Below are 25,151 nucleotides of genomic sequence, written 5' to 3' on the forward strand. Positions count from 1 at the left end.
GTGCAACGCAGCTAGCTCTTTATTTGCACGAAGTAATGGCCGCTATCGACAGGGGATCTCAAGTTGATTCCGTATTTCTAGATTTCCGGAAAGCTTTTGACACCGTTCCTCACAAGCGACTTCTAATCAAGCTGCGGAGCTATGGGGTATCGTCTCAGTTGTGCGACTGGATTCGTGATTTCCTGTCAGGAAGGTCGCAGTTCGTAGTAATAGACGGCAAATCATCGAGTAAAACTGAAGTGATATCAGGTGTTCCCCAGGGAAGCGTCCTGGGACCTCTGCTGTTCCTGATCTATATAAATGACCTGGGTGACAATCTGAGCAGTTCTCTTAGACTGTTCGCAGATGATGCTGTAATTTACCGTCTAGTAAGGTCATCCAAAGACCCGTATCAGCTGCAAAGCGATTTAGAAAAGATTGCTGTATGGTGTGTCAGGTGGCAGTTGACGCTAAATAACGAAAAGTGTGAGATGATCCACATGAGTTCCATAAGAAATCCGTTGGAATTCGATAACTCGATAAATAGTACAATCCTCAAGGCTGTCAATTCAACTAAGTACCTGGGTGTTAAAATTACGAACAACTTCAGCTGGAAGGACCACATAGATAATATTGTCGGGAAGGCGAGCCAAAGGTTGCGTTTCATTGGCAGGACACTTAGAAGATGCAACAAGTCCACTAAAGAGACAGCTTACACTACACTCGTTCGTCCTCTGTTAGAATATTGCTGCACGGTGTGGGATCCTTACCAGGTGGGATTGACGGAGGACTTCGAGAGGGTGCAAAGAAGGGCAGCTCGTTTTGTATTATCGCGTTATAGGGGAGAGAGTGTGGTAGATATGATACACGAGTTGGGATGGAAGTCATTACAGCATAGACGTTTTTCGTCGCGGCGAGACCTTTTTACGTAATTTCAGTCACCAACTTTCTCTTCCGAATGCGAAAATATTTTGTTGAGCCCAACCTACATAGGTAGGAATGATCATCAAAATAAAATAAGAGAAATCAGAGCTCTAACAGAAAGGATTAGGTGTTCGTTTTTCCCGCTCGCTGTTCGGGAGTGGAATAGTAGAGAGATAGTATGATTGTGGTTCGATGAACCCTCTGCCAAGCACCTTAAATGTGAATTGCAGAGTAGTCATGTAGATGTAGATGTATGGGAGAGACCAGACCCCCAATCCTATGTGTGGTATTCACTTATGTCTTTTCATCTCCACTATCTCCTCTCTTTTGCTGTTACTGTTTCTATCTCCATCCATCTGTGCCTCTCTTTAACTGCCATTGTCTCTCACTGACCATCAATGTCTTCTCTGTCTTTGGCTCTCCCCGCTAATGTCTTCACCCATCTTTCTTTCTCTTTCACTGTCACTTTCTCTCTCCCACCGTCACTGTTCACTATATCCGTCTCTCTCATTGACACTGTCTCCTTTCTCTTCCAGCGTCTCTGTCCCTCTGCTACTCTCTTTCAGAACAAAAGACCGAAAAAATTTTTAGCGAGGAAGGTTGAATTAGAATTGAGGTAACGAGCTACCGACTTTTGAATCACAGTCTTTTAAAACGGAACATGTCTGTCTTTTTGTGTTCCAACAGGAACATTTTTCCACTGGTTGCCTTCTTTTGGGTGATACAGCAGTGTATAATGCTTATATGAAACGAGTTTCGACAGTTGTTGTATATACTTCGATACATATATATACTTTGACACATATAAACAACACATAAGGACGAATAGTATAAGGTTAACTGAAAATCGATTGCTTTACATTTCTTCTGGACACTTGATCATCGATCACTGTACACTAAAAACGCCTGGCTTATGATTTGTGTCTTAACAGAGCGAAAATATTATTCGAAACGTTTTATTGAACTGCCAACTTTCCAGTTTTGCATAATTTTTATCAGCCATTTTCAGTTCTTTTCAGGCATTTGAAGATTCTTTTCAGCCCGTTTTTACTCTTTTTAGTCCGTTTTTATCACTGCAGTACCACTTTGGCCGTACACATAGACAGTACGTCATTAAATTTTGTTGGTGAAAAAATGCTCACTGGAAACATATTCTGATGACTTCAGATCTCTTTGATGAACCTAGAATCTTTGTCATGTGTTTACTACGTCAGTTGATACTACATTTTCGCCCCATGTGGATATTACGTGCATGTTTTAATTGCGTAAGTACAGTAACTTTGAATCTATGGATCCTGGTAACGAACAATGATGTTGAAACACGTTTCAAGGTACCCCGAGAACATTATCTTGAGAACATATGATAAAAATTTCAATCCTCACAACTGATAGTTTTCGTATCCAAAAATTGTTATTTTTCGAAGTTTCCCCGGAAAAATGGTGCTTTTGACTCTATAGTGCATTCCCGTTCTTTCTAAATGGACCGCCAGGACAAGGTCTACCCTAAACACTTGATCCCTTATCTCTGTGTTAATAGAACTTGAGATACGACAGCCTGAAAAATTGCGTTTCCGCATGCGAGTTTTTGAAATATATTGGTATCGTGCATTGCTTTGCACGAACTGATTAATACAAAATATGTTACTTCATCATATTTCATTACTACAGCGACTCACAAATGATGAACAGTGTCCATCCACAACAGGCGAAAGTTGAGGCACTGTTGCGAAGTGATTTCCCAGTGGATTTCAAAAACTTAAAACCGATGAAAGGCTCCAGAGTCATATAATCTAAGACTCAGCCTCTTAGAAAACTTCAGACCTCTGGTCATTTCCGTTAAATGATGATAGTAACAACAAAGCAAACAACTTAAGTATTGTGTTGTTATCGGGCATCATCCATGTAGCATTATTATTTAATTTCAGTTCCGTTTGCGACTCAATTTCTAGCAGTTCATGTTTACGAAAGTTTGCGATAAATCTGTCAGGCATGAAACACAACGAATTAAAAATTTAAGATGAAAGTTCATCACCAGTTTCATTTTCATGTCACACGTAAAAGTTCGTGGAACATGACATACTGTGAATTTTTCTTACGGTATAGTTCGCTAACTACGTTTGGTTCTAGTCGTCTGGGTAGTGCTGAAATAATTTTTCTGTCGCAGATGGGATACTAGACCATTAAAAATCTTTTGGTATCGTACACAAGTAAGACTTACTCATCAGATCCTAGAAGACATGAAGCAATTTAGAATCTTTAAAAGACAGTTATTTTGCAGTTGGCAATACCGTGTCGAAGCCTATCAAGCTCTTGTCTCAGTGACCTAGTAGATAGTTTCGGAAGTTCCATGCATCTTTTCGCGGATGATGCTGTAGTGTACAGAGAAGTTGCAGCATTATATAATTGCAGCGAAATTCAGGAAGATCTGCAGCAGATAGGCACTTGGTGCAGGGTGTGGCAACTGACCCGTAACATAGACAAATGTAATGTATTTCGAGTACATAGAAAGAAGGATCCTTTATTGTATGATTAGATGATAGCAGAACAAACACTGGTAGCAGTTACTTCTGTAAAATATCTGGGAGTATGCGTGCGGAACGATTTCAAGTGGAATGATCACAGAAAATTAATTGTTGGTAAGGCGGGTGCCAGGTTGAGATTCACTGCGAGAGTCCTTAGAAAATGTAGTCCATCAACAAAGGAGGTGGCTTGCAAAACCCTCGTTCGACCTATACTTGAGCATTGCTTATTAGTGTGGGATCCGTACCAGATCGGGTTGACGGAGGAGATAGAGAAGATCCAAAGAAGAGCGGCGCGTTTCGTCACAGGGTTATTTGGTAACCGTGATAGCGTTACGGAGATGTTTAGCAAACTCAAGTGGCAGACTCTGCAAGAGAGGCGCTCTGCATCGCGGTGTAGCTTGCTGTCCAGGTTTCGAGAGGGTGCGTTTCTGGATGAGGTATCGAATATATTGCTCCCCCCTATTTATACCACTCGAGGACATCACGAATGTAAAATTAGAGAGATTCGAGCGCGCACGGAGGCTTTCCGGCAGCGTTTCTTCCCGCGAACCATACGCGACTGGAACAGGAAAGGGAGGTAATGACAGTGGCACGTAAAGTGCCCTCCGCCACACACGGTTGGGTGGCTTGCGGAGTATAAATGTAGATGTAGATGTAGAATTAGATCACTATTAGAGAACACAGTGTCTTAGTGGAGTAGCTTGGCAGTTTACTGTCTAATGAGGCCTGGATGGACGTCCACAGCCGCAGCCTGCCCTGCCTGACGTGGTTGTGCGGTTGGTGCTGGCGACCGGCGGCAGCGTGGGATACGCCCGCCTCAAGGCGCGCGACCTCCTCTACACGGAAGAGCCGGGCCTCCGTGGCTCCATGTGTGGCAAAGTCTCCACAGTCATACTGAAGGTAGCAACAAATGTCACGGTAAAGTCTGTCGTCTGCCATCACTCGCTTTTAGAATTCCTCTATTACAACACAGATATCATGTTGCTGATATGGTCTTCATTCCGACGACTGGTTGATACAACTCTCCACTCTAGAATATACTCTGCAAGTCTCTTCAAAATTACGGAAATCTACATATAAAATTTTTTTCGAGTCGAGTCTTGGTGCCTCTCTACAATTTTTACCCCACACACTTTCCTCCATTACGAAATTGACGATTCCTTCATGCAGATCACACTGAGGTGCCAAAAGTCATCGGATACCTCGTAATATCGTATCGGACCTCCTATTTCCCGGCATAACGCACCAGCTCACTGTGGCATGAACTCAACAAGTCCTTGGAAGACCCCTGCACAAATATGAGCTATGCTGCTCCTATAGCCGTTCGTAATTGCGGAAGCGTTGCCAACGAAGGATTTTGTGCATAAATTGACCTCTCGATTACGTCCAGTAAATGTTCGATGGGATTTACGTCGGGCGATACCGGTGGCCAAATCATTCGCTCGAACTGACTAGAATGTTCTTCAAACCAGTCGCAAACAACTGTGGCCCAGTAACATGACATCGTTGTCTGGGAACATGAAGTTCACGAATGGCTGTAGGTGGTCTTCAAGTAGCCGAACATAACCATTTTCAGACAACGATCTCTTCAGTTTGACCATAGCATCCGGTCCATTTCATATAAACACAGTCCACACCGTTATGTAGCCGCCAACAGCTCGCACAGTGCCTTGTTATCAACTTGGGTCCGTAACTTCGTGGGGTCTGAACCCCACTCGGTCCCTTCCCTGCCTTCAGCTCATATAACCTAAAATCGGGACTTATCTGACCAGGCCATGGTTTTCCGGTCGTCTAGGGTCCAACCGATATCACCATGAGCCCAGAAGAGGCACTGCAGACAGTATTGTGAACTAGCAAACCCACTCCGTCGGTCGTCAGCAGCCAGAGCCCATTAACGCCAGATTTCGCGGTACTGTCGTAACAGATACATTCGTCCTACGTCCCACATAGATTTCTGCCGTTATTTCACCCAGTATTGCTTGTCTGTTAGCACTGACAACTCTACGCAATTGTAACGGCTCTCGTTTGTTTAGTGAAGACTGTCGACCACTGCGTTGTTTGTGGCGAGAGTTTATACCTGATATTTAGTGTTCTCGGCACACACTTGGTACTATGGATCTCAGTATATTGAATTCCCTCACGGTTTCCGAAATGGAATGTCCTATGCGCAGAGCTCCAACTACCATTCTGTGTTCAAAGTCTGTTCATTCCCATTGTGCGGCAATAATCACGTCGGGCACCATTTCACATGAATCACACGAATACAAATGACAGCTCCGCCAATACACTGCCTTTTTATATCTCGCGTATGCAACACTACTGCCATCTGGATATATGCATATCGCTATCCCATGACTTTTGTGACCTCAGTGTCAGCCACACAATGAAGCTGCATGTCCACGGAGAGTACAAGAACGGTTTATTTTCCGCTTGTTTGTTGTCAAATCAGTCAATTATCCAGACTGTTACCTGTCCTCTACTAAATGGCTCCTGACCCTCTTCAGGAATCGCCCGCAGCTCGTAGTCTAGTGAATACCGTTGCTACCTCTGGATCACGGGGTCTCGGGTTCGATTCCTGGCGGCGCTGGGGATTTTCTCTGCCCCGGGACTGGATTCTTGTGTTGTCCTCATCATTTCCTCATAATTCGTGGCTGTGAAAAAAATTGGATTTTGGAAAAGTTGCCGGCCGCGGTAGCCGTGCGGTTCTAGGCGCTACAGTCTGGAGCCGAGCGACCGAAACGGTCGCAGTTCGAGTCCTGCCTCGGGCATGGATATGTGTGAAGTCCTTAGGTTAGTTAGGTTTAATTATTTCTAAGTTCTAAGCGACTGATGACCTCAGAAGTTAAGTCGCATTTTTGTGGAAAAATTGGGACTTTGTACGGACGCTGATGACCGCGCAGTTGAGCGCCCCACAAACCAAAACATCATCATCCTCATCATCTTGAGGAACCATAACTTATTCTAGCTTCTCCACAGATATAGCTTCTATGTGGTTCAGTCTACGGCACACCTATTTGATTTAGGTACCTTGGAAGCACAGACTGAATTCTTCAAACAAACACAAACTCGACGGTAAATACTTAGAGTCTAGTGCCTTGCTGGAACAAAATTTTTACTCGTCGTAGATCTTCTACCATATTTCGTACCAGTGATAACAGTAGTGTTTTTTTGTAAGCATAATGTTTCTATTACAACCTTTGTATCAGGCCTTCTGCCACTCCAATATTACAAGAGGATCTCTATGGATTCTGTGGTACTAGCAGGAGGCACCCGCAGCCTGGAACTTGGTAAATATCGATGAAGACTAGTCAGATTGCTTAAATGGAAGAGAATATCCTGAAAAAGACAGTTACCTGATTACAACTAAAAGTTTTGGACAAATTATGTTTCATTTACGAAACTTAGCAACAATGTTGCAGAGCTGTCATGTTTAGACAGCACCTCATAGTGGTGATTAACTGGAAAGTAACGAGAAAAGTGGCTCAATGGAAGCTTTAAATCTTCAGATGAGGAACAGAGAAAGTGATCGACTTCCTTCCCCATGATTCCTTACTCCGATGGGACCGATAACCTCGCTGTTTCGTCTCCTCCCCATAATCAGTCAATTAACCAACCAAATGTGAACATGTATTTTTGAGGAAGTGTTTAAAGAAATCATTTTCTGAAAATACCGTTACTGGATAATCGAGTGAGCTGTTTCGTAGATGGTATTCTTAGTACTGGCATGATTGATTTCGAAATTATACAATTTCTTCCTCACTTGTGATGATAACAGTGCAGCCGACTGGACTTTCTATCTGCCTTAATCTTAGCTTGTGCTTCGTCTATAATGATCTTGTTCTTGACGGGATGTTAAACACTAATCTTACTTCCTTTTCTTCGCGACAGTCCAGTTCAGCTGAAACACTGAAGCGGATGAACTAGCTGAAAAAACAGCCAGATAAAATAATCTGTGATTTTGATTGGGCATGCGTGAATTTTTGGTTACTTTACGTTTGACATTTTTTATGTAATGATCTTCGATGTCGTTAATTTTTGATCGCGTTGTATACTTCATTGTTTGTGTTGACTGGACTACCACAATCACGCCCGGAGATGAAATTGTTCAGTTTTAGAAATCGATCGTTTGAACTGAATATCAACAACAAAATAGCTGACTGAATTATCTATTTATAGCATACTAATCAGAAACAGTTGAAGGCCGTAAAGGTTACACCCGTGATATTGATTCTGTCACTAACTGCTGCAAATCTGTGTGCAGTAACGTACGTCACGGTCACGATAGTGGTAAATGAGAGTTGAGGAAATGACGGAGCACGCGTGCTGTACTGATGCCGGCAGAGCGGGCAAGACGAGTGGTGCGCGGTGAGGCTGGTGCTGTGGCTGGGCGCCAGCCGCGACGCGGCCGCCTGCCTGCGGAGCCTGCCGCCGGGCTGCTCCCCACAGCAGGACGGCGCGCACCCGCTGCCCGCCACCGTCACCTGCTCCCAGCAGCAGGTCAGCCCAGTCTGCACGCACGCTTCAGGCAGCCGAGATTTAGCAGCAATATGTCATTCTAAGCCACACTCAAATCAATTACAGTCACTTTGAGCTATGTTGTGAGGAATGCGACTGTTTTCCAAATGAAGGGAGTTTATATTTCTACGATCAACATCTACATCTACATGGATGCTATGCAAATCACAAGTGCGTGGTAGAGGTTTCATCGAACCACCTTCACAATTTTCTATTATTCCAATCTCGTATAGCGCGCGGAAACAATGAACACCTATATCTTCCCGTACGAGCTTTGATTTCCCTTTTGTTATCGTGGTAATCGTTCCCCCCTATGTAGATCGGTGTCAACAAAATATTTTCGCAGTCGGAGGAGAAAGTTGGTTATTGGAATTTCGTGAGAAGATTCCGTCGCAACAAAAAACGCCTTTCTTTTAATTATTTCCAGCCCAAATCCTGTATCATTTCTGTGAGACTCTCTCTCATTTTTCGCGATAATACAAAACTTGATGCCTTTCGTTGAACTTTTTCGATGTACTCAGTCAGTCCTACATGGTAAGGATCCCACACCGCGCAACAGTATTCTAAAAGAGGACGGACAAGTGTAGTGTACGCAGTCTCTTTATTACGTCAGTTACATTTTCTATGTGTCCTACGAATAAAACGCAGTCTTCGGTTAGCCTTCCCCACAACAGTTTCTATGTGTTCCTTACAATTGAAGTTTTTCGTAATTGTAATACCTAAGTATTTAGTTGAATTTAAATTTGACTGATTTACCGTGTAACCGAAGTTTAACGGATTCCTTTTAGCACTCATGTGGATGACGTCACACTTTCGTTATTTAACGTCAACTGCCAATTTTCGCACCATTCAGATATCTTTTCTAAATAGTTTTGCAATTTGTTTTGATCATCTGATGACTTTACTAGTCGAAAACGACAGCGTCATGTGCAAACAACCGAAGACAGCTGCTCAGATTGTCTCCCAAATCGTTTATATAGATAAGCAACAGCAAAGGGCCTATAACACTACCTTGGGGAATGCCTGAAAACACTTCTGTTTTACTCGATGACTTTCCGTCAGTTACTACGAACTGTGACCTCCCTGACAGGAAATTACAAATCCTGTCACATTACTGAGACGATATTCCATAAGCACACAATTTCACTACGAGCTGCTTGTGTGGTATAGTGTCAAAAGCCTTCCGGAAATCCAAAAATACGGACTCGATCTGAAACCCTTATCAATAGCACTCAACACTTCATGTGAATAAAGAGCTGGTTGTGTTTCACAGGAACGATGTTTTCTAAACCCATGTTGACTGTGTGTCAATAGACCGTTTCTTCGACGTAATTCATAATCTTGGAACACAATACATGTTCTAAATTCCCGCTACATATCGACGTTAACGATATAAGCCTGTAATTTAGTAGATTATTCCTACTACCTTCCTTGATTATTGGTGTAACCTGTGCAACTTTCCAGTGTTTGGGTACACTATGTGACTTAAAGTACCCTAGCACCTGGCTGAAAATGACTTACAAGTTCGTGGCGCCCTCCATCATGCTGCAATTCAGTATGATTTTGGCCCGTTCTTAGCCTTGACGACAGCTTCCACTCTCGCAGGCATACGTTCAGTCAGGTGCTGAAAGGTTTCTTGGGGAATGGCACTCCATTCTTCACGGAGTGCTGCGCTGAGAAGTATCGATGTCCGTCGGTGAGCCTGGCACGAAGTAGGCATTCCAAAACATCCCAAAGGTGTTCTGTAGGAGTCAGGTCAGGACTCTGTGCAGGCCAATCCATTACAGGGGTGTTATTGTCATGGAACCACTCTGCCACAGGCCTTGCATTATGAACAGGTGCTCGATCGTGTTGAAAGATGCAATCGCCATCCCCGAATTGCTCTTCGACACTGTGAAGCAAGAAGGTGCATAGAACGCCAATGTAGGCCTGTGCTATGATAGTGCCACGCAAAACAACAAGGGGTGCAAACCCCTTCATGAAAAACACGACCACACCATAACACCACTGACTCCGAATTTTTCTGTTGGCACTACAAAAGCTGGCAATGAAGTTCACCACTCATTCGCATTACCACACCCTGCCATCGGACCGCCACATTGTGTACCGTGTTTCGTCACTCGACACAACGTTTTCCCACTGTTCAATAGTCCAATTTTTACGCTTCTTCCACCAAGCGAGGCGTCGTTTGGCATTTACCGGCGTGATGTGTGACTTTTGAGTAGCTGCTCGACCATGAAATCCAAGTTTTCTCACCTTCCGGCTAACTGTCATAGTACTTGCAGTGCATCCTGATGAAGTTTGGAATTTCTGTGTGATGGTCTGAATAGATGTCTGCGTAGTACACATTACTACCCTCTTTAACTGTCAGTGGTCTCTGTCAGTCAACAGACAAGGTCGGCCTGTACGCTTTTGTGCTGTTCGTGTTCCTTCACGTTTCCACTTCACTATCACATGGGAAACAGTGGACCTAGGGATGTTTAGAGTGCGGAAATCACGAGTACAGACCTATGACACAAGTGACACCCATTCAACTGACTACGCTCGAAGTCTGAGTTCTGTGGAGCGCCCCATTCTGTTCTCTCACGATGTCTAATGACTACTGAGATTGAAAGGTAACTCTAGTGAGACTATTTAAATGATTTAGAATATAGGCAAAATTTAGTGTAACAACATTTATTTTCCCAAAACAGACATAAATTATGCTAAACAAGTTATTGATCGAATACCGTAAACAACTAATACACTGCACAAGGATACTTGGTGGCAAAGATAGTTTAACTAGTGGATTGAGTCAAGAACTCCGGCCCTAAAGGTATGGATAACGCAATCTGAATTAATCTGACGCTGAGCAGAGTTTGGTTGATCCAATCTACTGACTTGTCTCTACATAGGTGCAACTGAGAGCAAGTGGCGATTGGGATCTGTACGCCATGACAATGCTGGAGTGGCAGTACGTTACCCTCTTTACTTTGTGCGCCGATGTAACTTGCAGCTGACGTGAAATGTGCGGCGGAGTTGAGACGCTGGAGCGGCTGCTGTGAATAGATCGCGGTCGCGAAAGAAATGCAAAAATCTCACGGTCTAGCGACCAGGAAGAAGGATCGCAAATTACGTTCTACCAGAGCCCTGAAATCGCTGTAGATTTCAGTGTGTAACACCCTTTTCGCTGGTCGTACTGAGGAGCAATTTGGCTCACTTATACGACAGAGTGCACAAGGATACCAAACGTCAAGACTGGTAAACCAGAAACGAATAAGTGTGCTCTCGGCAATCGGGTAGTCCGAGATGTTTGAAATCACACTGTCTGGACAGTTAGAACATCACCACAGGCTCCCCACTCTAAACTAGTCGCAAATGAAGGTAGTCTCATTATAGGTCCCAAGTACCAACCACACATGCCATAGTTTCGACCAGAAGAGCTTACCAGACCAAAGTCCTGCACCCGAGCGCTTCGCAGCTCCCCAGAAAAAAAATCCGTTTTCCTGCAAAGTGCACGAGCGACACCGCTTTCACCCCATCTTGAGCCAATCACAGGGCTCTGAAGGTTCTAAATCTCCCCTCCCACACGACAGCACAAACTCATGTAGAAACAGGGCAAGTGTTAAGATACTGTACCTGCGTCTGTGAAAAAAAGAAATTGTCAATTACTGGCTTTTTTATATTTTTGCATAGAAGGAAGAGATGATTCTTCAAAGTCATGTCACTTGCCAGGGCAACCAGTGAACAGATAAAATCTCGAAGATCTTTATCTAAATCGCCTGTTCCTTGGAGCTTGTTAGTCGTAGATATGAGGTCTAATAAAGATTCTAATTCTAAACGTTTCTGAGACGCCAGTGTTTCTTTTACAACAAAGCCAGTCAATGGAAGTGGTTCACTGGCCTATTTGCACTATCAGCAAACATGAAAACATGTGAATTTATTTTACACGTGGCTCAGCACACACTGCCCAATTTATGACTCACTGCATAGATGCGTTCCTTCAGACTGTCGCCCCAGCCCAGGCTTCTGCTGGCGCCACAGCAGGTAGCGTGGCATCGTTCTGCTTTTGTGCTGTCTCGATGAGGGTCTGCCTTGTATGGCTGTGGGCCTGTCCGGCAAGATTTACTAAGGGACAGGCTCGTCGCCAATTGCTTTCATCTCCTGACGAGTTGTTTCTACGAGCTAAGAATCAAAAATACCTCATGCTCGTAGTTTCCTACCAGGCTCCATCAACATCTGCTCAGGCCATAACTTTTTCGAGTCTCACTCAACGTGCATCAGGTTGTAACAAAATCTTTAATAATTTTCCGTATGCGAAAAATAGGTGAGAGAGTAACTTGTCCTTTTTCAAGGTCACTGATAAGGAGTACCTGCCAGTATGTGGCATCACAATGAACCTAATATGAAAAACTTATGTTTTGCGGGTATCTGGGTACTTTTCATCACTTAGTGTATATATGCAGACTGAAATGACGAATGAAAATTTGCACTAAACAAAACCAGGATTCCAATCCGAGCCTCCCGCTCACTAAGGAGATTTATGAGACTTGAAAAGGTCTCTGCAAACATATAGTTTCATTTGATTACAGTACCAACACCTGGGTTTCAGGTGTGATCCCCGTTACATTCGATGCTGAGGTGCTATTCCAGTACAGATGGAGAGCCTCTGCAATGCTTTCGAGATTAGGAATACTACCAAGTGAGCTGCGGCGTGAATGAGAATTTGCATTGAGGAGGGAGGCGTTCGCAGGTAGTCTGTGCAGTTGTGCAAAGCCACTGCGCCAGGCTGGCGTAGTGGTTAGCGCATCTGCCTAGCGAGCAGGAGACCCATATTCGAATCCCAGCATTGATACAAATTTTCAATCTATATGTATAACTCGTAGATGTTTGAGACTTGAAAAGATCTCTGGAACAATATTGTTTCATTTATATTTTCGAATTATTCACGAATTTTCGTTTCAGCCATTAAAAGTTTCAGTTGTTAACTATCGTCACCATCAACCAGTAGACGGCGTCTTTAACAAGTTTCTGCTAAACGTTGGTAAAAACGTGCAGCGACCGAAAAATTAGGTTGTGTATTGCAAGCTTAGGATGTCCAGTATGTGTGCTGCACTCTGCAGCTGAGATTAGAATACGGTTCTCACTGGCAATCAGTCACACAACGTTGTTGTCATGCAGAAAAGAAGTTACTTTTTTGTAGATGAGTTTGAAACCAAAGAATTTATATTACAGAATCATAGTAAACTCAAAATTGGTTAAGACATGTAGTTACAGTTATGTGATTGTGTCACAGTCACAAGGAAAATTTTTTATACATCTTTAAGAACAGGAGGAACTGATTAAACTTAATTTGAATGTCGCACTGTTGCGTTGTTACATATCAGTTCCTACTGATCTTCAATTTATATAAAAATACTAGCTGCGAAACCTGGTGTTGACCGGATATATATTTAAACCAATCTTCTATAAGTCTGTCTCCTACTCCCTCTTCTCTCTGTCAATGTCCTCCTCCTCCTTCTAAATCAATCTTCTCCTCCTTCTCTCTTTGTCAGTCTCCTCCCCACACACTCAGTCCATCTCTTCTATTCCTTCCCTTTCTCTGTCCATTCGCCCCTCCCTATCTGCCCCATCTCCTCCTCCCCCATCTCTGTGCCAGTCTCTTCCTCCCCCTATCGCTGTCCATCTCCTCCTTTTTTCTCCGTCCATCTCCTTGTCCCCCCTATGTATCTATATCTCCCCTATCGCTGTCCATCTCCTCCTCGTCCTATCTGTGCTTGTCTTCACCTTTCCCTGCTGTCTGTCCATCTCCTCGTCTTTCCTTCTCTCTCCACAAAGTCACGCTCACCTCATTAGGAGGCTATTGATTCTTACCCCTATAGTATTTTAACTAATATGTCCAGCAAATTTGACTGAAATCCTTCCAGGAATTTATGAGGAGCTTCTTAATCGTGGCTTTACTGGCATACGCACATATCGAATATACACTGACGGAAAACGTCGCAGCGCCAAGAAGCATTTGCTCGACATAAACGAAAGTTGGCAAGCATGTTTCTACATCTGAAAGATGATGTCTATACGTATTTCGCGCCAGTTCTATAAGAGTGGCGCTAGTAACACCACTATGAGGATGCAAACCAGGATTCGTTTAAATACACGCTGTAACGCTCGTGAGCGTTAGTTACCTTTGAGATTGGACGTTGTGAGTTGATGTTAGCCAATCATGCACCTAAAGTGACAAAGACGCCATTATGAAAACCTCGCTGAGCTTGAATGGGGCTGCGTGATAGCGCTACGAGAAGCTGGATGTTCCTTCTATGATACTGCATATACACTTGACAGAAATGTAGCCAATATATATGACTGCTGGCAGGGCGCTCACGACAGTGTACGGTTGCAGGAAGATCGGGCTCCGGACTGTCACATGGTCCTACAGAGAGGGAAGACTGTCGTGCTCGGCGTATCGCTCTGCCGCATCGTACTGCATTTGCAGCGGCAATTTGAGCAGCAGTTGGCGCTACAGTGACAGAACGAACTGTTACAGGTCAGTTACTACGAGGACAGCTCCGAGCCAGACGCTTTGTAGCCTGCATTGATGGCTGCGTGTTGGTTAGGAGGCGCCCAGTTGATGCCGTGCAACCAGCATGTCTATGTGCTGGTCACACTGGAACTACACATCATGTTATGATCTGGGGTGCGATTTCATATGACAGCAGGAGCACTCTCGTCATTATCCCATGCACCCTGATTGCAAATTTGTACGTCAGTGTGATGATTCGACCTGTTATGCTGGTATTTTAGAACAGCATTCTAGGGGTGTTGCCGTACCGCTTTTGCAGCTCAACAGGCTCCCCAGAGTGACGACGTGTTGCTTTGGACTGCTCGATCACCAAATCAATCCCCGGTCGAGCATATACGGGATATCGTCGACGACAACTCCATTGTCGTTCACAACCAGCATTAGGCATCCCTATACTGACCGACCAAGTGCATCAGGAATGGAGCTCCATCCCGAAAAACTGATATCCGCCACCTCTAAAACACAATTCATGCACGTGTGCATGCTTGCATTCAACCTTCTAACGGTTACACCCACTTTTAAAATACCAGGGTTTCACATTTGCAATGACGTATGACGCACTTACATTAAACTTCGATCTTGCAATGTTAATGACGTAAATATGTTACCTATACAAATGTATGCCAATAATTTCATTATCCTGCATAAACTATTTTTTGGTACTGTGATTTTTTCCGTGGGTGTATTTCACTCATATTTAGCAGCGCGATCTGAGGCGACTTCCCACGGTCCGCACGGCTCCCCCCGTCGGAGGTTCGAGTCCTCTCTTAGCCATAGGTGTGTGTGCTGTCCTCAGATTAAGTCAGTTTAAGTTAGATTAAGTAGTGTGTAAGTCTAGGGACCGATGACGTCAGCAGTTTGGTACCACAGGAACTTACACAAATTTTCAAAATCAGTGGCCAGTGTGCCAATAAAGTTATTTCCTCCTTCCAGGAGGTAATAAAATACCTATAATGTGAATTACTAGAGGTATGAGATGGAAGCGTAGAGCTGGGGAAAGTATTGTGTGGAAAAATCTAGATGAAGCCTTTGTTTTCAATGTCCTAAACTGAAAAATCTCTTTAAACTTGTGCAGCTTTTTGGTTGTGTCAGAATGAAAATCACGTCTACAACCTGGATGTAATTATAGCTGCTATGTTTATAAAGCGAATGGAAGAATTCAATTTACTACGAAACAGCCTGAATTACAAACTATCATAATGTAAACAACGCAGGATTAATTAAACTGGCTGCAGGAAAGGACAGGATCGATATATTGTCATTGATAGATTCTAAAAGGCGACGAAAATAAATCTGAATAAAATTCGGTTTTATTGGTTATTTGGAAACAGGAAACTTTTGTCTATACTATCCACTGCTTTCTACTCCTGTGTATATGATGTAATATATCTAAGAAGAGGCGTTCGTACATGGAAGGAACTGTGTTCCGTGTGACTACTCACTTAAATGAACGTGGTTCACCAGAGACTTGGACTTTATGGGAAATCATAAAAGCGCAAAACAGTGTTCTTCTGAAAATACGCATTATTATATTCATAATTTTTTCTCAGATGTGGTACTGTCATTAATGCAGGTTGAGACTATCTTCGTTTCTTTATTTATTAGCTGAACCACTATGTCGTTTGTTCCTTCTTCCTCTGCAGTGGCTAGCACACTGGACTCCCTTTCGGGAGGACGACTGTTCAGTCCCGCGTTCTGCCATCCTGATTTAGGTTTTCCTTTGAAAGGGCACGGGGCCAACTTCCTTCCCCGTCCTTCCCTAATCCCTTGAGAACGATGACCTCACTGTCTGGTCTGCTCCCCCCAACAAACAAACCCTTATTCCTCCGCTAAAGCGCAAACAAACTACTTCAAAATATAACAGATAGGCACACGTATATCTAGCAAAGCCACTTAGTGTGGTATCTGTGTTGCAGACGCTGTTGGGACTGGCACACGTGTATGGCGGTCGCTTCTTCCCCGGAGATGACGAATCCGGCCTGTGCGACCCTTTTGTCAGGGTTACCATCGCTGGAGGACACACCTTGCAGACTGAGGTACGCCTTGCACCTTCTCATTCGTCACTATTTATTACACTCATTGGATTACGAACCACCCCTACGTAACATCGAAAAATCAGTGTGTATCTGCCAGGGCGATAGCTTGTAGTACATGGTACTGCCTACGCCATAACCTTGTACTGCTTTACCTATTCTTATGAGTTCCTTCATTCAAACTGAAACACAAAATACTAACATACTGAACTGATGAAAGATATTGATTACATCGTTCCGGTCACGAATATATTTACTGGTATTTCGGTTTTTGAAGCACGTTTGATTTAAACTATAGTGACATTTCCACATCTTCATTTGCCATGTATGTACTAAGGAAATAGTAGAGAGTTGCTTTTTGTGAGTTTATAGTATGGCATATGGAATCAAACACAATTCAAGAATATCGTGAAGAGCTTGATAATTCCAGTCTTTAATCACAAACGACTACAACTTCTAATAGTTTACTATAAGAAAGAGAAATAAAAAAGAACACATCTAACAAATATCGACTGCTGACGTACTCCACAGTGGCGATGTTAGTCTTCATCGAGGATGTCATCTGGATTCAAACTTTCTAATTTCTCACTTCTCTTTGAATAGCAACGGGACCTTCAAGCGAATAGATTTTCATCTTTGACAGTCATATCGCTTCTGCACGAGTGCTTTTTATGTATTTACGTGGTGTGTGTATTACTGTCTGAAAATGATCGATCAGTAGGATTTACTTGCCCTCAATGCACTGTATTCTTGTTTAAAGTCTAATGTATAACAATACGAGCAAATATCTCATAGTATCTAACAATAAATAGCATATTATTCAACTAAAGACCTTGCAAGGAAGTCTTTTGAGACTGGCTTCTTAAATCAGTTCTTAATGTTTTCTAAGCTCATTGACGATTTTTCTAGACACTATTCTTTTTGTACCTAAGTCTTATACTATACACAAAATTGAAGCTGTACACTAGACTCGAAACAAGTCTTATGTCTTGTTGTGCCTTTTGATATTGCTGTTGTTTTATGATTGATTTTCCGAGTTCTTGATATCTGAAATTGTTCTTGTACAACCAGGTGCAGTTTGGAAAACTGGATCCAGTGTGGGACCAGACGCTACCCTTCCAGGATGTGGCCGTATGCTGCTCTTCCGGAAAATTCATCAAGAAACATCCACCTCTCGTTATTGTGGAAGTGTTCGATTTGGATAAAAGTGTAAGATATTTCCATGGTTAATTTCGGGATAAGTTAGTTAATTTCTGGATAAGTTATAAACATAAGCAAGTTGTTATTTTCTAAAGAGGCAGCGCTTGCTTTCACAATAAACCCCAGAGTGACACAGGTATGCAGGGTGTATCGTAATTAACAGCGTAAACGCGTACAGTTGAATGAAGACGATACTAGAAGTAAAAAACTCTCAGTACACATGACCTCTAAAACGCATACCTTATGAGGTACTAGCATTTCTTCATCTTCGATACTGTGAAACAAATCTACTCTTATGAAAGCTCTTTATTTTCCATATTTTGAGATCTGGTAGTATGGAGCAAAACAAGAAAAAAAGTCCGGTTTAATTTAAGAGCTATGAGAACTACTTCATTTTCACTACTGTGAAACATATTTCTTTTACTGAACAAGTGATTGTAGCTCTTAAGGTACGAAATTTTGAGACGATTTTCAGTGGACATTTTTCCCCTTTTGGTCCATGGAAAGCAAAGAGCTTGCAGTAGATAAGATTTGTTCCACAGTATTGAAGGTTATGAAGTGTTGATAGCTTTTAAGATACGCGGTTTAGAGCTTATATGTACTGAGACTTTTTGCTTCTGCTATCGTGTACATTCGACTGCTTGCGTAGACGCTATTACTTATGATACACACTGTGTATGTTTTATGAAAGTATTTTTAGTTGTATTTTAATTTTCTGAGTTGGCACTGGCTGAACAATTTTAGTGGGAATGCCCGTGAATATGAGTTATTTACGTGCCGCCACTTGAAGTTTTATTGTTTAATACCGCAGCATGAAGATGTGGTTTCTTTAACAGATTATCTGAGAAAAACAAAGTTAGGTTGTTTAGAGCAATCTGTAGACCAGTTGATATTTCATCCTCTGCTTAAGCCGTCAATGAAGTACAATACAGAAAGGTAATGTGATATCAGACATATCACCCCGTAGTTAATATAGATTTCCAGAACAAGAAAAAAAAGTTGTTTTGCGAGTCTGAGTGGGCTCATTCCGTTTCTCCAACCTAGAAAAAATCCTTTGCACCAGTGGGGATCGAACGTGGGTGTCATGAAAATGCAAGCTGTGCACTTATGTAAGTGGCAAGGTGTTAGTCAGAGAACGATTAAAAATATACAGGATATCTGTAAATATCCATTAAGCATCTTGTGAACTGGTTGTAGGGAGCAAGAAGGAATCATTTTTATCAAAAATTTTATTTTGAGATCATCTGTCTTCGTCATATAGGAATAAATATGAGATGTGTTCTAATTTCTCACATCTGCATGTGGAGAGTGATTGGACTTGCTTCAGTTTTTCACGGGTGTGGCACCGGATGATGTTGTGAAAGGTGCACAATATTTCAACAAGACAACTGCTCATCATCTTCAGGTGCTTGTATGTATGTATGGTTGTCTGTATTAAACCAGGAACTAGAAGCAACAGAGAGGCTTCGTTCCGCCTTAGCCTTCAGTTGTTCACAACCCCACACAGGTCACAGCAGTCGGCCCACCCCATCGTGGCTCCACACCGAATCCAGGGTTATTGTGCGATTCGGTCTCTCATATCAGACCAAGGGGGAACGTCTCATACCAGACAAGTGCAACCCCAAATGTTTACGTGGTAAAATAATTATGACGTACGCGTACGTGGCAACGGCGTTTGCGCAGCAATCACCGATACAGTGTAACTGAGGTGGAACAAGGGGAACCAGCCCGCATTCGCCGAGGTATATGGAAAACCGCCTGAAAATCTATCCACAGGCTGACCGGCACACCTGACCTCGACCCTAATCCGCCGGGCGGATTCGTGCTGGGTGACTGGCACGCCTTCCCGCTTGGGAAGCAGAGCGTTAGACCACGCGGCTAGCCGGACGGGCTTTCAGGTGCTCACTGACGTGTTGCTGTAGTGGCTTGCCAATATATGCGCTGGCTCGCTAGAAAAGGGTGGACGCCAAGGGTGATGCTATAACGCATCGTAGACGAATCATAGCGGACGTCGCATCCTGACGGAGAAACAGGCCACGGTCTTTGCAAGCACGACGCGGGAACCATCTTACGTGTTAGTGGATTTCTATGCGGTCTCTCTGTTCACAATGAGTACCGTACTTCTGATGGGGTCACTAGAACTCGTAAGGTCTAAGCTTACATCATCAGTGGCGCCGACTTATAAAAAATATTGGGGGGGGGGGGGGGGCTACTGGCGATCTAGCCCCCGGGAAATTTTTTAAATAGTGAGTTTTAAGGTTTTTTAAAGCATTTTAGAGCCATATGATCAACATTAGAGCCCCGAAAACTGGACTCACGATAACTCGACGCTTCGGGAAACTCGACAAGCTTGACACATTTTTTGGTTTTGAAAAAAGAAACGAAACATAAACACACACGATATTTTCGTAAAAAGCTAATTTAATTTACAATAAAAATCCTGCTTGTAGACTATTACAGAGCAGTGTATATAGAGCTCTGGAAACACTGAAATTATATTTAAATAAATCCTAAACTATCATTAAAAGAGTAAAACATAAAATATTGCTGCCGCACAGTAATAAAACATTGATTAATAAGTGAAATAACTAATTTCAGGTAACTTTGAATAAAGCTCAGGGTTCATTAAATAAAATTAATATCTCAAAGTTAATGCTTTAATACAGATAATGAAGTTAATACAGTATGCCTAATACTTTCGGTCAATACGTATGTAAATAGCGGGTATTAATTGGGTCTTGCACCCTAAAAATATTTAAGTATTTGAAAATAAATAATACAATATTATATTAATACAATACTAAACTAGCACTAATATTTCGAAACTGAAAACTTAACATTATGTATTATTTAATTCACTATTTTGTAACGACTTTTAATATTGTTCTAAATGCCATTATTAGGTTCAAATGGTTCAGTTGGCTCTGATCACTACACCGAGCAGATTCAGAAGGATGTAGGTTACAGTAGGTACTGGGAGATGAAGAAGCTTGCACAGGATAGAGTAGCATGGAGAGCTGCATCAAACCAGTCTCAGGACTGAAGACAACAACAACAAGTAGGCTGATACTGATTACCAGAGGGAAACCTGGTTGCTATTTTCTGACAGCGCTCAGTGGACCAGTAAATTTAACTCAACACATTTATTGTGAGTGTTTCGCTATATGCCAAGCCAGAGTGTGCATATCACGTAATGAAGTACAGACAGAAACTGTACAGCACCGATGAGCTGCTCACCGGGGCATTGGCCACTGTGCAGTTGACGTACCTGGCGTATCTGCAATTCTCTGCCTACACAGAGGATACAATATGTCGACCACAATCTCCCAGTGCTGAAATTACGATTCAAGATTTACGTTTGCTCACTAGCCAGAAACAGAAATTCCACCCAAGTATTTTCCCGTTAAGAAGCATTTCAGTGTGTGTCAGACTCCATAGAGAGCTAAAGAATCGTCACCCGGGTAAAATGAATAAAACGTCTGTCACAGAGACTTTCCTAGTAGATCAAAGACCTCGCTTTGAATATCGTGGGACGTCCACTTATCCTTCAAACGCCCTAACCAATCCTTAAACTCAGGTGTGCCATTTATCGGAATTCCAACAACTGAAAAAAAATTGAGTTTACATCTTCGTTCCTTCTATTACACTCCTGGAAATGGAAAAAAGAACACATTGACACCGGTGTGTCAGACCCACCATACTTGCTCTGGACACTGCGAGAGGGCTGTACAAGCAATGATCACACGCACGGCACAGCGGACACACCAGGAACCGCGGTGTTGGCCGTCGAATGGCGCTAGCTGCGCAGCATTTGTGCACCGCCGCCGTCAGTGTCAGCCAGTTTGCCGTGGCATACGGAGCTCCAACGCAGTCTTTAAGACTGGTAGCATGCCGCGACAGCGTGCACGTGAACCGTATGTGCAGTTGACGGACATTGAGCGAGGGCGTATAGTGGGCATGCGGGAGGCCGGGTGGACGTACCGCCGAATTGCTCAACACGTGGGGCGTGAGGTCTCCACAGTACATCGATGTTGTCGCCAGTGGTCGGCGGAAGGTGCACGTGCCCGTCGACCTGGGACCGGACCGCAGCGACGCACGGATGCACGCCAAGACCGTAGGATCCTACGCAGTGCCGTAGGGGACCGCACCGCCACTTCCCAGCAAATTAGGGACACTGTTGCTCCTGGGGTATCGGCGAGGACCATTCGCAACCGTCTCCATGAAGCTGGGCTACGGTCCCGCACACCGTTAGGCCGTCTTCCTCTCACGCCCCAACATCGTGCAGCCCGCCTCCAGTGGTTTCGCGACAGACGTGAATGGAGGGACGAATGTAGACGTGTCGTCTTCAGCGATGAGAGTCGCTTCTGCCTTGGTGCCAATGATGGTCGTATGCGTGTTTGGCGCCGTGCAGGTGAGCGCCACAATCAGGACTGCATACGACCGAGGCACACAGGGCCAACACCCGGCATCATGGTGTGGGGAGCGATCTCCTACACTGGCCGTACACCTCTGATGATCGTCGAGGGGACACTGAATAGTGCACGGTACATCCAAACCGTCATCGAACCCATCGTTCTACCATTCCTAGACCGGCAAGGGAACTTGCTGTTTCAACTGGACAATGCACGTCCGCATGTATCCCGTGCCACCCAACGTGCTCTAGAAGGTGTAAGTCAACTACCCTGGCCAGCAAGATCTCCGGATCTGTCCCCCATTGAGCATGTTTGGGACTGGATGAAGCGTCGTCTCACGCGGTCTGCACGTCCAGCACGAACGCTGGTCCAACTGAGGCGCCAGGTGGAAATGGCATGGCGAGCCGTTCCACAGGACTACATTCAGCATCTCTACGATCGTCTCCATGGGAGAATAGCAGCCTGCATTGCTGCGAAAGGTGGATATACACTGTACTAGTGCCGACATTGTTCATACTCTGTTGCCTGTGTCTATGTGCCTGTGGTTCTGTCAGTGTGATCATGTGATGTATCTGACCCCATGAATGTGTCAATAAAGTTTCCCCTTCCTGGGACAATGAATTCACGGTGTTCTTATTTCAATTTCCAGGAGTGTATATAGTCCTTGTCGGCATAGAAATTGCACGGTAGTAAAAATTGTCTCAAGAGGTAAACGGCCTTCCATCGTATCACTATCTAACTGTTCATTCAATTGGGAGGCCACACTTCGGTTAGTGACAGAATATAGTTTCAGAACACCTTCTTTATGCGTAAACGTATTTTCATGAAGATAGAATTTTTCTGAAGCGTTTTTCCAGTTAGAAAACCCTAAAGAAGATGCTTCATATTCTAGCCATGTATATTTGATCAACCAAGACTTCTGAAATTATATTTCCTTACCAGATTGTCCATGTTTCGGCTGAGAACGGTTCTCGCCTGAAGATGACGAAGCAATTGATGACACAATAATTGTTGAAGGTTGACATGCAATATCATCAACTCCCAAGCTCTCCTTTTTGATGACAAATTTATCCATTGCAAACTTAATTCACAATACACTAAGAGACTGAAGTAAATGAATAAAATATAGTCATATAAAATAATCCACTACACGTGACAGTCGGAACACTAAACATGTCTGCAGCAAGGACTGAACGAATCTATCCACACTGAATGACTGCGATAGCAGGGTGGGCTTTATATAGCTGCGGTGTCATAATGCCTCGAAGTGTCAAGGTGACACGAGGTGGAGGTTTCCAGGAGCGTCTTCTCCAGTCCTTTTGATGTCGCCACGGCCGAAGCGCTTGCTCGCTGGCTGCCAGACTTTACCTGAAGGTTCGCGCACCGAGACAAATTCTAAGTGTGCCCATAGCACCGTAACACTATCATGGTTCACATCAGTCGTTTTCAGTTAACCTGCTTACTATCGTAATAATTATTTGTTTTAACTCATTACTGAATTTATTTTAAAAGGTAAATATCCTCAAACAAGGAAAATAAAAAATTCCAACGTAATTTTGTGATTTTACAAAACATAATATAACTAATAACTTTATTTAATTATTGAGGGGGGGGGGGGGCTCCACCGACACAAACGAATTTTTGAGGGGCTCGGGCCCCATGAGGCTCAATGGAGTCGGCGCCTGTGTACATGATACATCTTCTCAAACGTACAGTTGACCTCCACTTAATTTTTATTTAACGAACAATATTTCGAAAAAAAGAAGACTTGGAATACAAAATCGGAGGCTTTGAAACATTAATATTTCTGGAGATATTTGGACGCCACCTTTGTGGTATGGTCACATAGGACAGTAAGGCTTCCTTCATTTCTGGAACACCATAACTCCTTCCATCCGAGTATCTGTTTCACCAGAAGTGGAGAGAAATGCAGACCTCCCGTTCTTGGATGTCATGGTCCATAGAAAAGAAAACTTTTCCTTGGATCACCGTGTTCCGACTCATGCTGACCTATGTCTACGAGCTACGAGCTGCCATCATTCATCCCATTTCGTTCAGAGAGTTTTATCACTCCTTGAGAGCTTACCCAACTTCGCTCTGTGTACTCTGAGAAAGAGATTCGAAATGCATTTCAGCCTGCGCCCCCTAAAAGTCAAGAACAGCAAGAAGGTACGAAGACTGTACGGGGATGATATTCCTATCTTACGTTGATGGCGTGTCCCTTAAGGTCGACAGGCTGTTCAAGAAACATCTTCCGTTCTCCAGAGCGATTCTGTGATCTGTAAAAGATGACCTAATATAAAATCATCCACCAAACATTGGCCAAACGAGTCGCACTGTTAAAGATAGATAAGAAAAATTACGACGTCATACCAAAATAGGTCAACCAGAAAAGCGTGCTGTTTCTGAACACCATCATGACATGGGACATAGCATTAACACGAAAAGACAAAGATCCTTGAGTCCACCTCCAAGTACTGCGACTCCATAATTAACGAAGCAGTCAAAATGAGTATGAGTAACGGGGAGTTGAAGTCAGAAAACTGTCTGGGCGCCAACAATCTGGTCTCTCGCGCTGGGCCGCGACTTGCAGCCGCGTTTTTCCCGCGTCGCGCATGCGTAGGCCGTTGCTCGTTTCTTCGGCAAGGTGCTCCGGATGTCGTCCGCTAGGATTCGTCTACCATGACGTTATATGCCCATTCCTTGGCGCCTACGCATATCTAGTGAGTCAGCGCATATATTAGTAAGGCACCCCAGCAACACATCAGTAAGCGCCTGAAAATAAAGAGCAGCTGTCTAGTTGAAATATTGTGCAACTTTCACAACAATATCCGACGCGACGCTCGTGAACCATTGAACCAGTTATTACGTCGGGAAAGTCTGAACAGCACATGTCATTGGCTTTTATTATAACAATAACGAAAAATGCTCGTGTCACAGCACAAAAAGACGTGTATGCCTTGAGCAGAATTAAGGATGTAAAAGTAGGGAACTAGCTTTTCGGGTT

The 25,151-nt window shown here is 43.5% G+C and overlaps 1 protein-coding gene across 1 annotated transcript in view; it reads left to right on the top strand.

Annotated features, from left to right (window-relative positions):
- The window catches only part of LOC126272809 (otoferlin-like), a 189,848-nt gene that overhangs the window by 70,809 nt on the left and 93,888 nt on the right, over positions 1-25,151 (top strand). Inside the window, exons 7-10 of the mRNA XM_049976035.1 lie at positions 4,170-4,343; positions 7,767-7,922; positions 16,416-16,535; positions 17,604-17,741. Coding sequence (XP_049831992.1) covers positions 4,170-4,343; positions 7,767-7,922; positions 16,416-16,535; positions 17,604-17,741 — 588 coding nt within the window. The remainder of the gene's footprint in view (positions 1-4,169; positions 4,344-7,766; positions 7,923-16,415; positions 16,536-17,603; positions 17,742-25,151) is intronic.

Source organism: Schistocerca gregaria, chromosome 1, assembly GCF_023897955.1.
Source record: "Schistocerca gregaria isolate iqSchGreg1 chromosome 1, iqSchGreg1.2, whole genome shotgun sequence".
NCBI lineage: Eukaryota > Metazoa > Arthropoda > Insecta > Orthoptera > Acrididae > Schistocerca > Schistocerca gregaria.